At 50.6% G+C, this 14,749-nt stretch overlaps 1 protein-coding gene across 2 annotated transcripts in view; it reads right to left on the reverse strand.

The window, feature by feature from the left end:
- The window catches only part of RILPL1 (Rab interacting lysosomal protein like 1), a 44,358-nt gene that overhangs the window by 14,579 nt on the left and 15,030 nt on the right, over positions 1–14,749 (reverse strand). For both annotated transcript variants that reach the window (XM_027125018.1, XM_027125019.1), the window contains exons 3-4: positions 7,183–7,301; positions 6,296–6,517 (exon numbers count right to left, since the gene is read on the reverse strand). In XM_027125018.1, the coding sequence (XP_026980819.1) occupies positions 6,296–6,517; positions 7,183–7,301 (341 nt within the window). The remainder of the gene's footprint in view (positions 1–6,295; positions 6,518–7,182; positions 7,302–14,749) is intronic.

Genomic DNA, 14,749 nt, shown 5'->3' on the forward strand with positions numbered 1-14,749 from the left:
GCCGTGCAGCGTGGACCAAAAAAAAAAACAAACAAAAAACCCCAATAATATTTCTAAGGGCCCTTCCCACCCTGACATCCGGGGATTCCTATGAACACAGGCTTTCAAGGCGCAGCAGTTCCCATGGGTTGACATCACCCAGGACGTCAAAGGGCTTCCTTAGAACCTGAGTTCTTTTCCTCTGGACAGCTCTTTTTTTTTTTTTGGCTGTGCCGAGCGGCTTGTGGGATCTTAGTTCCCTGACCAGGAATCAAACCCGTGCCCCCCGCAATGGAAGCGTGGAGTCTTAACCACTGGACCACTAGGGAAGTCCCAGGGACAGCTCTTCTATCAGAGGAGCAACCTGATTCCCTTATAGCTTGGGGGATTCCCAGACAGGTTTGCAAAAAAAAGTCCTGTCTTCCGGGACCATTGCCTGCAAGTGCAGAAGAGGGTAAGCTTGGGGGTCCAGCTCTTTGGAGACCAGCACAGGCACTGATGCAGGCCAGTCCTCAAGAGACACAGCAAAGGCTCTTCCCAACACGGCAATCGGGCTAATCAGCAGCGAGCCTTCTAGGCTTATTCCACGAGGGACCACGGAGGTGGCTCGGGTTATCACCAATTGTCTGCTGGTCCCCTGAGGATCTCTGGGCACAGCTTGAGGGAGATGCCCGAGGCCCCAGGTGCTCCCTAGGGAGGCCCCAGAGACCGGCTGACAAGCAATGGGGCCTTGTCATTGGGGGAGGGAGGCGACACCCTCTACCAGGGCTCTCCATCCTGAGGCCTGGCCTCCTGGGCACACTCCCCACTGCCTGGGCACAGCAAGGCCACTTCCTGTGCTCTTGAAGGCCACTGAACATACTTCTGAGCAGCCCCTGGGCCAGCAAAGGGGAATGACTGTGCTCTGGTCACCCTTGGAAGCTCCAGGCTACCGCAAATGAATTCAGCCTGAAAACCCTGTTTCACAGGCCAGCCACCAGGACCCTATCTGCTTTCCCTGTATACTTAGAAAAAACCCTAACTTACTAAGAAATCAGAACTTGTAAGGCAGAGACAGTGACATCAAGGAGGTACTATTAACTTTATAGTTTTCTTATTGATTTTATATAAAGTCTCTTAGACAGGAAGCCAACCTCATTTTCTTAAGGGTTTATATGTCTAACTGTCAAAGGCAAGAAAACCGTCAGTTAAAATATGAGAAGCTGGATGAACTAGAAAACATGCTGAGTGAGAAGGCAGTCAGGATCGCCTGTTGTATGATTCCATTTCCATTTTGGACATTTCCGGACATTTTTGAAATGTCCAAAAGAGGCAAATCCAGAGACGGAAAGTAGATTAGTGGTTGCCAGGGCTGGGGGGAGACAGAGATGGGGATTGAGTGCTCATGTGGACGGCGTAGCTTTCTGGGGTGATGGGAACGTTCTAGATAGTGGTGACGATCTCACAATATAGTGAATATACTAAAAATCACTGACTTGGGGACTTCCCTGGTGGTCCAGCGGTTAAGATTCCGCCCTTCTAATGCAGGGGGCGTGGGTTCGACCCCTGGTCGGGGAACTGAGATCCCACAGGCCATGCGGCGCGGCCAAAAAATGAAGAAACTACACAAAATGAAAACCAACCAAACACACAAAAGAACACTGACTTGTACACTTTAAACGGTTGGATTGTATAGTCTGTGAATGACATCTCAATAAATTCCACCTCAATAAATATGTGATAAAAATATACAAAGAGTCTTGCCTACTGGAGATCACACTGAAATGACAGTGATGTATCCCAGAAAGAATCGTATGAATCAAGAGGCAATGATAAGAATGGATTCCTCCCCAGCTCTGGATCCCTCCATAGCTCCCACCTTCCCTCACCAACCTGGTGCCAGGACTCGCCGCAACCCCAGCCACACCCTGCACGTTCTCTAGTCTGGATCATGCTGTTCGTCCTGCCTGGAATGGCCTGCCCCACACTCTACCCCTGGACATCCTACCCATCCCACAAGACCCATCTCAAGGCCCTGAAGAGCTGCACTGCCCTCTCCTCTCCACTCAGAATTCACCGTGTCCTCCTCTGATCCCACCACCCTCTATCCCTGCCACACTAACTTTTAGACCGACTGAATCAAGTCAAGTCCATGTCCCTCATTTGTCATATAGGAAACTGACCATCAGAGAGATGGACAGGCCCCAAGTCACATGGCAGCAGGTGATGAACGCCACTCAGCTCCAAGGGATGCCATCAAACCCCGCAAAGACGCCCTGGGTTTGGGAACAGACGCTGCAAAGAAGCTCAGTGGGTCAGTCATAACTGCTACCGGATTTTACTCCCCTGTTTCTGTCCCACCCCCATCGTGGCAGAAAGGAAACTGCAACCGACTGGCAGCCGTGCCATGGAGGTGTGAAATGTCCTTGTCCTAAAGAGACCTGGCGTGGGGCTCGGAGTCTTGTGGCTGGGGTGATGTCCTCAGGGCCCAGGTTTGGACCAGGCCCCACCTGCCCAGCCGGAGACAGGCCTGAGCTCTTGTGGGGCTCAGGAGGTTGGAAGGGGTACCCAGGGCAGGCTGGGGGGTGTGTGACGGCCCCAAGCTTCTCCCCCTGGCGCCTCCTCTCCATCCCCCTGCTATAGATTTGGTCCAGCCCTCACCTCTCTTGCCGGGACTACTGCAAAAGGTTCCCGACAGCCACGTCTGCCACCAGCTCCTTGTTCAAACTGTCCTCCATAAGCTCAGAGCTGATCCTGTCACTCCCCTGCAGAAACCCTGTGCAAGAATCCACATCCCTCACTGCTCAGCGCTTTTTGTGTGTGGCATTCTCAGCCCCGACTCTCTGGCATGGACGATTAACATCTGTTGTCTCCGATTGGTCTGCATCCATTCCCACACATCTTTGGGCTGAGTCATTGCAATTTTCCTCTGGAGAAACTTCCCTTTCCCACTCTCTGTGAGTGTGGCTTAGATGGGTGCCATCTCCATGTGGCTCAGGAATGGACGACATGCCTCTTCTAACCTCAGACCACAAAGACTGATTCAGTGGTGGGCTAATGAGGGGCTCCCTGAGACTCTCGCTGAGAATCTGGGAAAGAAGCAATTTCTTTCTGCTGGGGTTGCAAAGCTGGCCGAGTACCAGGGGCCACTATATGGCAAGAGGCTGCTTGAGAATGACAACAACACAGAGGAAAGCAAAGCTGAGAGAAGGTCTGAAACAAATTCCTGACAGCATCATTTGGGCACCTGGAACCAGCTATACCTGAAGCCATGATTAACTCAAAGCTTTTAGTTATTCAGCCGAAAATTCCTTAAAAAAAAAAAAAATCCTTAAACCAGTTTAACTTAGGCTTCTGTCACTTTTAGCCAAAAGCAGACTCTAACCTCTCCCTTTTAAGGCTTCTCTCCATTACCTCCCTATCTGTAACCCGGAGGTTCTTGTCCTTCCAAGAACCTAGAAGTGTATGGCCTGAATTCACAAGACACTTAATGACTGTGCTCGGACGAGAGCCAACCTGATGGTAAGCTCCTCTGTCTAACCTCCCCCACCTGTAACCCAAGAGACCAGCACAGTGCCTGCAAACCAGAAACAGTCAATAGATATTTGTTGGAACAAATGGCAAGCGCGGAGCTTTCCTGTGACGGTTCATTATACTCTTCTGAAACGGCACCTCCATCTTCTACACCTACCTGTCAAAATCTTAGTGTTATTATCACTAACATCCAGCTGAAGCAAGAGCTGGTCCGTGAAGCTCCACGCCACCCCCATCGGGATTAACCGCACTATCTCTGTGTTCCTGGCACATTCTGGGGGCACATCTACGTGGGAGACACCTCTGGTGCCCCGTGTCACATCCTGGGCCCACCTGGGTTTTGCTGCAGCTGCGGTGCAGTTCCATCCATGTGGACAGGGGCCCACCTCAAGCACACACTGTATGTCTTTCCATTTCTGCTCCACAAGTTCTGCCCAGGAGTGCTGGGGAGATGACACCTCCGGGGGCCACTCTTAGCTAATTGGGGACAGGCATTTGTGGATAACTGTTCTAAGCCTTTCTTCTCCAGAAAGACAGTTCCGGGAGGTGTTCTATGGTGCTTCTCAGAGGTCCCAGCGGGACTGAGCTCCCACTGTGACCTCAATGACACACCCTCAAATTCCCTTTTCCTCCTTCCCTCACTTCTCTGGTCTTTGGGATCACCTCACAAATTAACCTCCTGCCCAGAGTCCTTTTCTCAAGCTCGCTTCAAGGGAACCCAGACTAAGACAACCTCTTACCACTAAGACAACCCCCTTCCACCTTAAGTGTGGCTGCTGGTCTCCAAGTCTATCTCCTGCACTGGGCTGTAAGCTGCCTGAACCTCCACAGCACTCAGCGCATTGCCTGCAGATAAAAAAGCAGACTTCTCTCTGCAGCTTACCTGGCCTGCATCACTGGCCCCTGCCGACCTCTCTGACCTTATTCAGACCCTCTCCCTCATCGTCAGCTTGCACAACAGGCACCCTTGCCTTCTTATACTTTCCTGACTGCACTGCAATTTCTCCTGCCTCAGGGCCTTTGCACATGCCACTCCCCCGCTTCACCTAGTTTACTTTCACTCATTCTTTCGATCACCTCCTTGAGGAAGCCTTTTTGACTCCCCCAGACTATCATGGTAATAATACCAACAGCTAACACTTTAAATGAACTAACTCATTTAATTCTCAGAACACCAATCTGGGGGTAAGTATTGTTATTAGTATTCCCATTTTAGAGATGAGAAAACTGAGGTGCAAAGAGGCTAAATAATTTATCCAAAGACACGGAGGCAGTAAGGAACTGAGGCAGACTGGCTCTAGAGTCCACACAGTTAGTTACGCACTCCAGACCCTCCCTCAGTTATGGGACCTTCTGGCACCATCCCTCTCCTTTAGCATGAATCGCCGTTTTAAAAAAAAATCGAGATATAATTCACTTACCATAAGATCCACTCTTTTTTTTTTTTTTTTTTTTTAATTGGATGTGCCATGCAGCTTGTGGGATCTTAGTTCCCCAACCAGGGATCGAACCCATGCCCCCTGCAGTAGAAGCATGAAGTCCTAACCACTGGACCACCAGGGAATTCCCAAGATCCACTCTTTTAAAGTATAAAATTCAGAGAGGGACTTCCCTGGTGGCACAGTGATTAAGAATCCGCCTGCCAATGTAGGTGACACGGGTTCGAGCCCTGGTCCGGGAAGACCACACATGCCACGAAGCAACTAAGCCCGTGTGCCACGTCTACTGAGCTTGTGCTCTAGAGCTCGCGTGCTGCAACTACTGAGCCCAGGTGCCACATCTACTGAAGCCTGCACGCCTAGAGCCCGTGCTCTGCAACAAGAGACGCCACAGCAAGGAGAAGCCCGCACACTGCAACGAAGGGTAGCCGCCGCTCGCCGCAACTAGAGAAAGCTCGTGTATAGCAACGAAGACGCAACGCAGCCAAAAAATAAATAAAAGTTTAAAAAAAAAAACCATTAAAGAAATTCAGAGATTTTTAGTACATTCAGAGTTGCGCAACCATCATCACTATCTAATTCCAGAACATTTCCATCACCCTGAAAGAAACCCCGTACCCACCAGAAGTCACTCCCCATACACTCCTTTCCCCAGTCCCTGCAACCACCAGTCTGCTTTCTGTCTCTATTCTGGACATTTCCAATAAATGGACTCATACAATATGGGGGCTTTTGTGTCTGGCTACCTTCACTTAGCATGTTTTTTAGGTTCATCCAAATTACAGCATGTCTCAGTATTCCATTCCTTTTTATGGCTGAATGATGTTCCACTGTATGCAGAGATCATATTTTGTTTATCCATTCTTCAGTTGATGGACATGTAGATTGTTTCCACCTTTTGGCTGTTGGGAATAGTGTTGCTATGAACATTTGTGTACACGTTTTTATGTGGTCATATATTTTAAGTTTTCTCGTGCATATGCCTAGAATTGGAATTGCTGGGTCACATGGTATATTTTGTGATTATTTGACTAATGTCTGTCTCCCATACTGGCTGTAAGCTCCATGTGGACAGGAACCAGTTCTCTATTTTATCCCCCATGCCTGCAACACAGTCAACAATTATTTGAATGAATGAATGAATGAATGGCAGATGCCCAGTAACCACCACCGAGCTGGATACCCTGGGCTAGAATGCTGGGAGTCCTGGGTTCCAGGCTCAGCCCTGCCTCTGCCCAGCTGTGTGTCTTCTAGCCAGCAGCTGGCCCTCCCTCGGCCTCCTATTTCTCTCAAGTGTAATGAGGAAAAAGCAAGGCAGCCTGGCCCCCCTCGAGCCAGCCTGCAGAAGCCAGCTTCCCACTCACCACAGGCTCCTCCTCTCCGTTCTGGCTGAGTTCGCCCTGCAGCCTCTCTCTCAGCTTCCCGAGCTCCGCCCGCAGGCTGCCCATCTCCTGCTCCTTGGTTTGCAGATCTGCCTCCAGTTCTACCTTCTGTTCGATCAAGGCCTTCCCCTGGGCCTCCACCACTGTGACACGGTGCCGGAGGTCGTGGTTGATCTTCATCAGCCGGGTCTGCTGCTGCTGCAGCTGTAGAGAGATGAAGGCTATTGGATAGGGCCACCACATCCAGTAGCACATGTTGTGTACTGCACAAGAGCAAACCATCTACAGGCGTGCCATTCATACTGTAGATGCCTTGATTTGTCTGAAATTTGTTCACGTTCTTACAACTCTGTTGATGCCAGAGATGGGCCATGTGTATATTTACTATGATAATTTTATGATAGATGGAAGATAAGTGTCTTGTTAGTATATTATGACAATTTCCCAACAGAGGGAAGTAACATGCCTTGAGAAAGGGGCATCTTTTTCTAATTTAGGCAGAGACACCGTATAGGTTCCCGGAGCAGCCTGGACCATGCTGGGGCATGAAGGGGATGGGCTGGAGGAAGCCTCAGAGTCAGAGCAGAGGCTGACCAGGCCCTGGGACCTCCTCAGTGTGTGGAAAGAGTCAGGTCACTGGGCAGTGCCATGTTCCCTCCTACTGCGCCAGTGAAGACTCGGCCGAGGGTCCTCCGCATGGCAACTGTTTCAGGGCTGGGCCTCTCAAGCTGTAAGCAGGATCCCCACCCCACGGAGCCCATGGAGTGAGACTGACGGGGAGAAGGGGCGCTTCCTGAGGGGAGGATCCCGTCTCTTGCTGGTACCCACTGGCCGGGAGGGCGGACACAGGGCCGGGGCTCAGCACTTACAGCCTCGACATCCTCGTTCTTCAGCCCGAGCTCCCGATCCTTGGCACGGATCTCGTCGCGCTGTTTGTCCACCACCTCCTTCAGCTTCTTCATCACCTGCCGCTCCCGCTCCGACATGCCTGGGGTGGGGTGAGAGGGACCCGTGGGTGTGTCCACCTCCCTCCGCTGCTTAAGCCATCCGGCGGCTCCCCATCGAGATGAACCTGCCCCCCACCTCCTCCTGGACTCACCTCTGCTCGTCTGCCCCTCCCCAGCGCCTGCTTTCTGCCCCTCCACCCTTCCCCTGCTCATCCCCACCGCAGGGCATTTGCTGTTTCCAGCTTCCGCAAGTCCCTTCCTACCAACCTCCCCCAGGCTGGCTCCCCTTGATTCTCAGGCCTCAGCTCAAAGTCACCTCCTCACAGAGGCCTCTCCTTCCCTGACCACCCCCCGCCAAGTAGCCCCCTCCTCCCACCTCATCCATCCCCTCACTTTTTACAATGGCTAAGTGTCTGGTACATCCTTTCATCTAATGAAAGATGATACTGCATAGTGATTCAGAGGGTCGGCTCTGGAGATCAAACACCGGTTCTCCCATTTATTAATTGTGTGGCGTTGGGCTACCCAACCTGTGCCTCAGTTTCCACATCTCTAAAATGGGAATAACAGTACCTACCCCATAGGGCTGCTGCAAGGATTGCTCTTGTTAATACACATGAAGCCAATATTGAAGAAGATGTCTGGTACACAGCAGGTGCTCAAAGGGTGTTGTCTGTTCTCCCTGCCCCTCGTCCCCCAAGTATACGGTCAGCCCAGGAGGCAAGACCTTGCCTAACCTATTCACTGTGTATTTCCTGGACTAGCATAGTGCCCGGCACACAGTAGGTGTCTGCTCAGGGCTTTGGTGAATTAAGAAACGTGCGGATGGATGCTGTATTAGTTTTATGTGCTGCTGTAACAAATAACCAACAAATTTTGGTAGCTAAGAGCATCAGAAATTTATTTTCTCAAAGTTCCAGAAGGCAGAAGTTTAAAATCAGTCCAATGTTGGGAGTTCCCTGCTGGCCTAGTGGTTAGGATTCCGGGCTTTAACTGCCGTGGTCTGGGCTCTATCCTTGGTTGGGGAACTGAGATCCTGGAAGCCATGCAGCACGGGCAAAAAAAAAAAAAAAAAAATCAAACGTCAGTCCAATATCAAGACGTCACCACATCTGTGCTCCCTCTGGAGACTCTAGGGGAGAATTTGTTCCTGGCCTCTTCCAGCTTCTGGTGGCTGCCAGCGTTCCTTGGCTTGGGGCCCCATCACTCCAGTCTCTGCCTCTGTGGTCACATGCCTCCTTCTCTTCTGTCTGCGTCAAATCTCTCTCTGCCTCCTTTTCAAAAAAAAATTTTTTTTTTGGCCATACAGTGAGGCATGTGGGACTTCCCCGACCAGGGATTGAACCCATGCCCCCTGCATTGGGAGCACAGAGTCTTAACCACTGGACCACCAGGGAAGTCCTCTGCCTCCTCTTTATAAGGACACTTGTGATGGCATTTAGGGTGCACCCAAATAGTACAGGATAAATGCCCATCTGAAGATTCTGACTAAGTTACATCTGTAAATATTTTACCATATAACGTAACGGCCACAGGTTCCAAGGATTAAGACCTGATATTTAGGGGGCCTATTATTCAGCCTCTCATAGGCACTAAGCCTGAGAGCTAATCCCCGCTCCCCAGGAGACCAGAGCTGGGGAGAGTGGTAGTCAGGCTCAACCACAGATTAACAAGGGAGAAACCATTGCTTCTCTCCAATTTTCCTCCCCTATGGGACTCAGGGGACATACCACTAGACGACCAGGCCCTGGGGAAAAGAACCTACGTGGGTGATTCCTCAGCTATTCTCCCCATGGGACTCCCTTCTCTAAGCCGCTCCATCCCAGCTTTTCCGCTGGCCGCCCTCCTCATGTCCTGGATATTCCCAAGCAGGCAGTCACCACGATGAACGAGCATTCATGGTGCGTGTCTAGAACGGTGTGTGATGCTGCTGGGGCTACAAACCCAGAGAAGACCCAGACCCTGCCCTTGATGAGCTGGAGGCTTTATGTAACAGGCACAAAGGCAGGCCGGTCCCAGAAGGCAGCCATCCTGTCTCAATCGTCTCTGTAGTCTGGGGCTTCATACGCGGTAGATGCTCCAGGCTGGCTGATGGAAGAGGGACTGGTTCCCCTCCACGTTCCCAACGTATAGCTCACTCCTACTAAGCCCAGTAAGGATAAACTGCTTTACACCCTCGACCCTATTTCATTCTCACTCCCAACCACTGGAAATGGGTATTATTGTTGTGGCCATTTTAACATGAGTCCCATTTTACAGATACGGAAAACTGAGGTCCAGAGACAGACTTGTTCAAAGCCGCACAGCTAGGCTCTGGCAGAGCTGGGGCTCAAACTCTAGTTTTCTGACTCCAAGTCCTGTGTCCTCTCCATGATGCCGTGCTGCCTCCCCACTGGGGGACAAGACTCAGAAGCTCCTGGCAGGTCACCAGAATGTGTCACCATGGGGCAGACTCCAGCCCATACTTTGTTCCAGACAGGGCCAACTGCTGGGAGTACTCACATTTTACTGTGCATACACGTTCGACATTCATTCCTCAAGTATTTATCGAGCACCTGCTGTATACCTGACACTGAGCTAATCGCTAGGGTCATGATGGCAAGTAAGTGTGGTACAATTCTGCTCTCACCAACTTACAGGCATTAGACAGATGTGTGTGTCATTACAGACCATAACAAGTACTGTGAAAGACTCAACGGGGGCTGAGAAAGAATGATGAGGGAGACCCAATGTAGACTGCGGGTGCAGGAAGGCCTCTTGGACAAGGGTCATTAATGCTGAGACCGGAAGGGGGGAAGGGCAGCCAGGTGACGCGGACGAGCGTTCCCAGGCAGGGGCCCTATGGGAGGAGTGCATCTGAGGCGCTGGAGGGCAGTGCCAGTGGCCGAAGCACAGTGGCTGAGGGGGTGATACAGGCTTGAGCCGGGAGTGAGGCTGGACCGTGCGGGGCCTCGGAGGCCAGGTAAGGAGGCTGGATTTTCCTCTAAAGGGGAAACAAGAACCTCAGGATCTCAACACGTAGAGCCTGCACGGAGCTGGAGGGTCAGGCCAAGGAGACCAGGAAGGGACAGCCATAGAGGAAAGACTTACAGGAGGGCAGGGGTGCCTGGTATGCAAATGAGACAAGCTGGAAGGAAAGGAATTGTGATGAGAAAAGCTGTCAGCTGAGTGACTGGGAGGCCCCGGAGGCAATAAGGATGACTTTGAACGCCTGGGTTCCATCACAGCATATGGCCTCTGACTTCTGAAGTGATGTTAACCTCTCTGAACCTCCATTTCCTCACCTGCAAAGTGGGGACATGCTGATGTTTTTCTTTTCTTTCTTTCTTTTTTCTTTAAATTTTTGGCCATGCCGCTCGGCACGCAGGATCTTAGTTCCCTGCCCAGGGATCGAACCCGTGCCCCCTGCAGTGGAAGCACAGAGTCTTAACCACTGGACCACCAGGGAAAGTCCCATGATGCTTTTCTTTATTCCACCTCTCTGACAACGCTGTACATATAAAATAAGTACATTAGGGAATCACACAAGGCCATGAAATAGGATCTTTTCCTACTGTGAGCCTGGGGCATCCATTCTGCCCCTCAGACCACTCAGCTTCCTCCTTGGACCTCATACCAAGCTAGGAGGCTGAGAGATGCAGAGAAGCTGCACAAGGCCCTCAGAGATGCCAGCCCAAGCAGGAGTGGAGAGGCAGGCATGGAGAGAAGGGGCAAGCATCCTCACCAGGACGGCTAAACTGAAAAGGACTGTCAATGTAAGTGCTGGAGAGAAGGCGGAGCAACAGGAACGCTCGTCTGAGCTGCCGGGGGGGTTGCTACTTGGGAAAACCAATAGGCATCAGCTACTACTGCTGTTACACATCCTCTGTGAACCAGCAGCTGATGCTGGGCATAAACCCCCACAGGCCTTCACGCACAGTGCACGTGATCGCCAGCAGAAGGATGGTTCAATAAACGGCAGGAAGAGCGGACACTACGTGGCTATTTAAAAGACAGATACACTGGGAAGTACAGTAGGGACAATCCGTACAGCACAAGACGTGCAAAAATGTTCACAGCAGCTTCATTCATCATAGCCCCAAACTGGAAACCGCCATGACGCCTATCAACAGGAGAACGAATAGGGACTTCCCTGGTGGTCCAGTGGTAAAGAATCCAATGCAGGGGACGTGGGTTCAACCCGTGGCTGGGGAACTAAGATCCCACATGCCTCGGGGCAACTAAGCCCACGTGCCACAACTATTGAGCCCGCGTGCTGCAAACTACAGAGCCCACGCGCTCTGGAGCCCGTGCGCTACAACTAGAGAGAAGCCCAAGCACTGCAAAGAAGAGACCTCGCGCCATAAGGAAAGATCCCGCATGCCTCAACAAAGATCAGGGAACCAAGGACCTCCCTGGTGTGTTGCAACTAAGACCCGACGCAGCCAAAAAAATAAGGAAAATAAATATTTAAGAAATAGTAGAATGAATAGATAAACCTTGATACGAACAAGAAATGGAATACTATACAGCTATGAAAAAGAATAACTACACGTTCCACTTGGAGTTTATAAAGTCAGTTATTTCTTCAGACACTCCTTGCTTCTCAAAGGATGCTCTTCAGCTGGACTCCTGAGCTGAAGGGCCCCCAGACTTGCAATGGGGAAACACAGGGCCATCTGGGGGTTCTGGGCACCAGGTGTCCCCCTCCCAAAACTCCTGGGCCACTGCTGCAAGGCGGGGCCTGGGCCTGGGCTAGTGTGACAAGAGGACACTGCTAACGTCTCCCAAAAAAGTGCTCCTTAGACACAGTGCATGAGCGAGTGTGTGTGTGTGTGTGTGTGTCTGTCTGTCTGTGTGGAGGAGGAGGGCTGAAATCAGGTGTAGGCAGAGTCTGTGAAAAAGCCACGAAAGTATTCACTGCTCTCTGAGCACCTGTCCCGCAAAGGCTCCAGGCAGGGGCATCAAGGGCCCAACTCGTTAAATTTAATCCTTGGTGGGAGCAGATTCCACTCCTGGAGAAATCAGGTGAGCAGAACAGCTACGTGGGGTGGGCGCAGGGGAGCATGAGCCCAGAGAAAGGAAACCTGGACCTGGAGCCCAGCTACATCCAAGTTCCCCGACCAGGGATTGAACCCGGGCCACCGCGGTGGAAGTGCCGAGTCCTAACCCCTGGACCGCCAGGGAACTCCCAAAGACAGCAATGGGTTTTTTTGGCTGCACCTCACGGCTTGTGGGATCTCAGTTCCCCGACCAGGGATAGAACCCAGGTCACGGCAGTGAAAGCCCAGAATCCTAACCACTGGACCATCAGGGAACTCCCCATCTGTCATGGGTGTCGGTAGCTGTAGGACTAAGAAGCTAGAGAACAAACGGTAAAGAGCTTAGAGTCTGGAGCTAGATCAGTTGGACTCATTCCTGGCTTTGCCACTTCCCTTGCAGCTGAACTTGTGCCTTGTGCCTGTTTTCTCACTTGCAAATGGGGATCATGTGGAGGCCCCACCTGGGGGGCTCTCGTGAGGCTGCATATGTTAATCTACATGAAGCGCTCACAACAGGCCTGGCACAGAGTAAGAGTCTCTAAGTGTTAGCTGTTATTTTATCTATAAAATAGAAATGCCAGTTTTCCCTGCTCCAAAGGTTGCTGCTAAGTCCAAGCGTCGTTACGAAAGTGCTTCGAAAAATTAAAAGGTTAAGTGTTTTTAACAGACTCGCAGACATAGACAAAAGCCAGGAGAGTTCTGAGTAACTGTTTAGTCACCCCAGCAATGCAAGACCCTGGGATCTAAAAGAGACATTCGGGCAAGTGCACAGAGAAGCAAGTGCAAGGTCAGTCCCAGGTCCCGAGTCTGTAGTAGTGAAAACTGGTAATGATCTAAACATCCACTAGCAAGGAAATGATTAAACAGGTACTTTCCACACAATGGGACACTATGTAGCCAGTTAAAAGAAAAAGGCAAGGGCTTCCCTGGTGGCTCAGTGGTTGAGAATCCGCCTGCCAATGCAGGGGACACGGGTTCGATCCCTGGTCGGGGAAGATCCCACATGCCGTGGAGCAACTAAGCCCGTGCGCCACAACTACTGAGCTTGCGCTCTAGAGCCCGTGAGCCACAACTACTGAGCCTGTGTGCCACAACTACTGAAGCTCGTGCACCTAGAGCCCGTGCTCTGCAACAAGAGAAGCCTCCGCAATGAGAAGCCCGCGCACCGCAACGAAGAGTAGCCCCCTCGCCACAACTACAGAAAGCCCGCGGGCAGCAACGAGGACCCCATGCAGCCAAAAATAAACAAATAAATAAATAAATTTATAAAAAACAAAAAAACCCGACCTTTTTTAAAAAAAGGCAAAAGGCAAGTGACAAAGTCACAGCAGCCGTATTCGCAATGGCCAAAAGATGGAAGTAGCTCAAATGTCCATCAACAGACGTATGGATTAAAAAAATGTGATCTATCCGAATGATGGAATATTATTCAACTGTAAAAAGAAATGAACCACTGACACAGGCTACAATGTGGGTGAACCTTGAAAACATGATGCTGAGTGAAAGAAGCCAGACACAAAAGGCCACATATTGTATGAGTCCACTTATATGAAATGTCCAGAACAGGTAAACCCATAGAGACAGAGAGTAGACTGGAGGTTCCCAAAGGCAGGCGGGAGGGGGGACTGGGGAGTGACTGCTGTGGGTGCGGGGTCTCCTTTGCGGGTGGTGAAAATGTTCTGGAACTAAATAGAGGTGATGGTGACACAACATTATAAATACATTAAATGATGTACTAAACGCTACTGAATTGTACACTTTAAACCTGTTAATGTTATGTTCTGTGACTCACTTGTCAATTTTTCTAAAAGGGCAATGCAAACAGGAAACACATAATTATAATTTGTTAAAAAAAGAAAGGCAAGTGGCAATCCGTACAGCATAATCCCTTTTATTTTAAAAACAAAACACATTCCCTGCAATGTCAACGCCAGCACTGCAGGAGATTTTTCTTATTTAAAAGCAACACGCACGTGGAATATGTGTGTAAATGCAGAGAGAGGGATGGTCTTCCCCTCTGGTGAGTGAGGAAGGCGGCAAAGGGAATTCTCACGTTTTTCTTGAGTTTTGTTTCAACTTTTACAACATGAATGAATACATGTAATAGTTTCTATTGTTAAAGACCAAAACCACCACCAACACCCACAAACCCATACTGTCTGTGCCCCTCAGTCTCTACAAGAAGAAAAGACCCTGAGAAGATTGAGCCGCTTGCCCCAAATCTGCTAGTTAGTGGCCATTTGGAGCATAATCCGGGTCTCTTAGTACCAGACCCACACGTTTTTCACTCCCCCGGAGCCAGAAAACCGGCTTTGATACTGGATGGTGATGATCACCAGTGTTTATCACGCACCTGCCGTCACCAGCTACTGGGCTCAGCGCTCACCACGGATGAAGCGGTGCTCAGACCCCCTCGGATCCCTGTGTTCACCCCTCGCCCCTCTTCAGTGTGCTTTTTTTTTTTTTTT

Source organism: Aethalodelphis obliquidens, unplaced genomic scaffold (genome assembly GCF_003676395.1).
Source record: "Aethalodelphis obliquidens isolate GAN/ISIS:26980383/991018 unplaced genomic scaffold, ASM367639v1 scaffold28, whole genome shotgun sequence".
Lineage (NCBI taxonomy): Eukaryota > Metazoa > Chordata > Mammalia > Artiodactyla > Delphinidae > Aethalodelphis > Aethalodelphis obliquidens.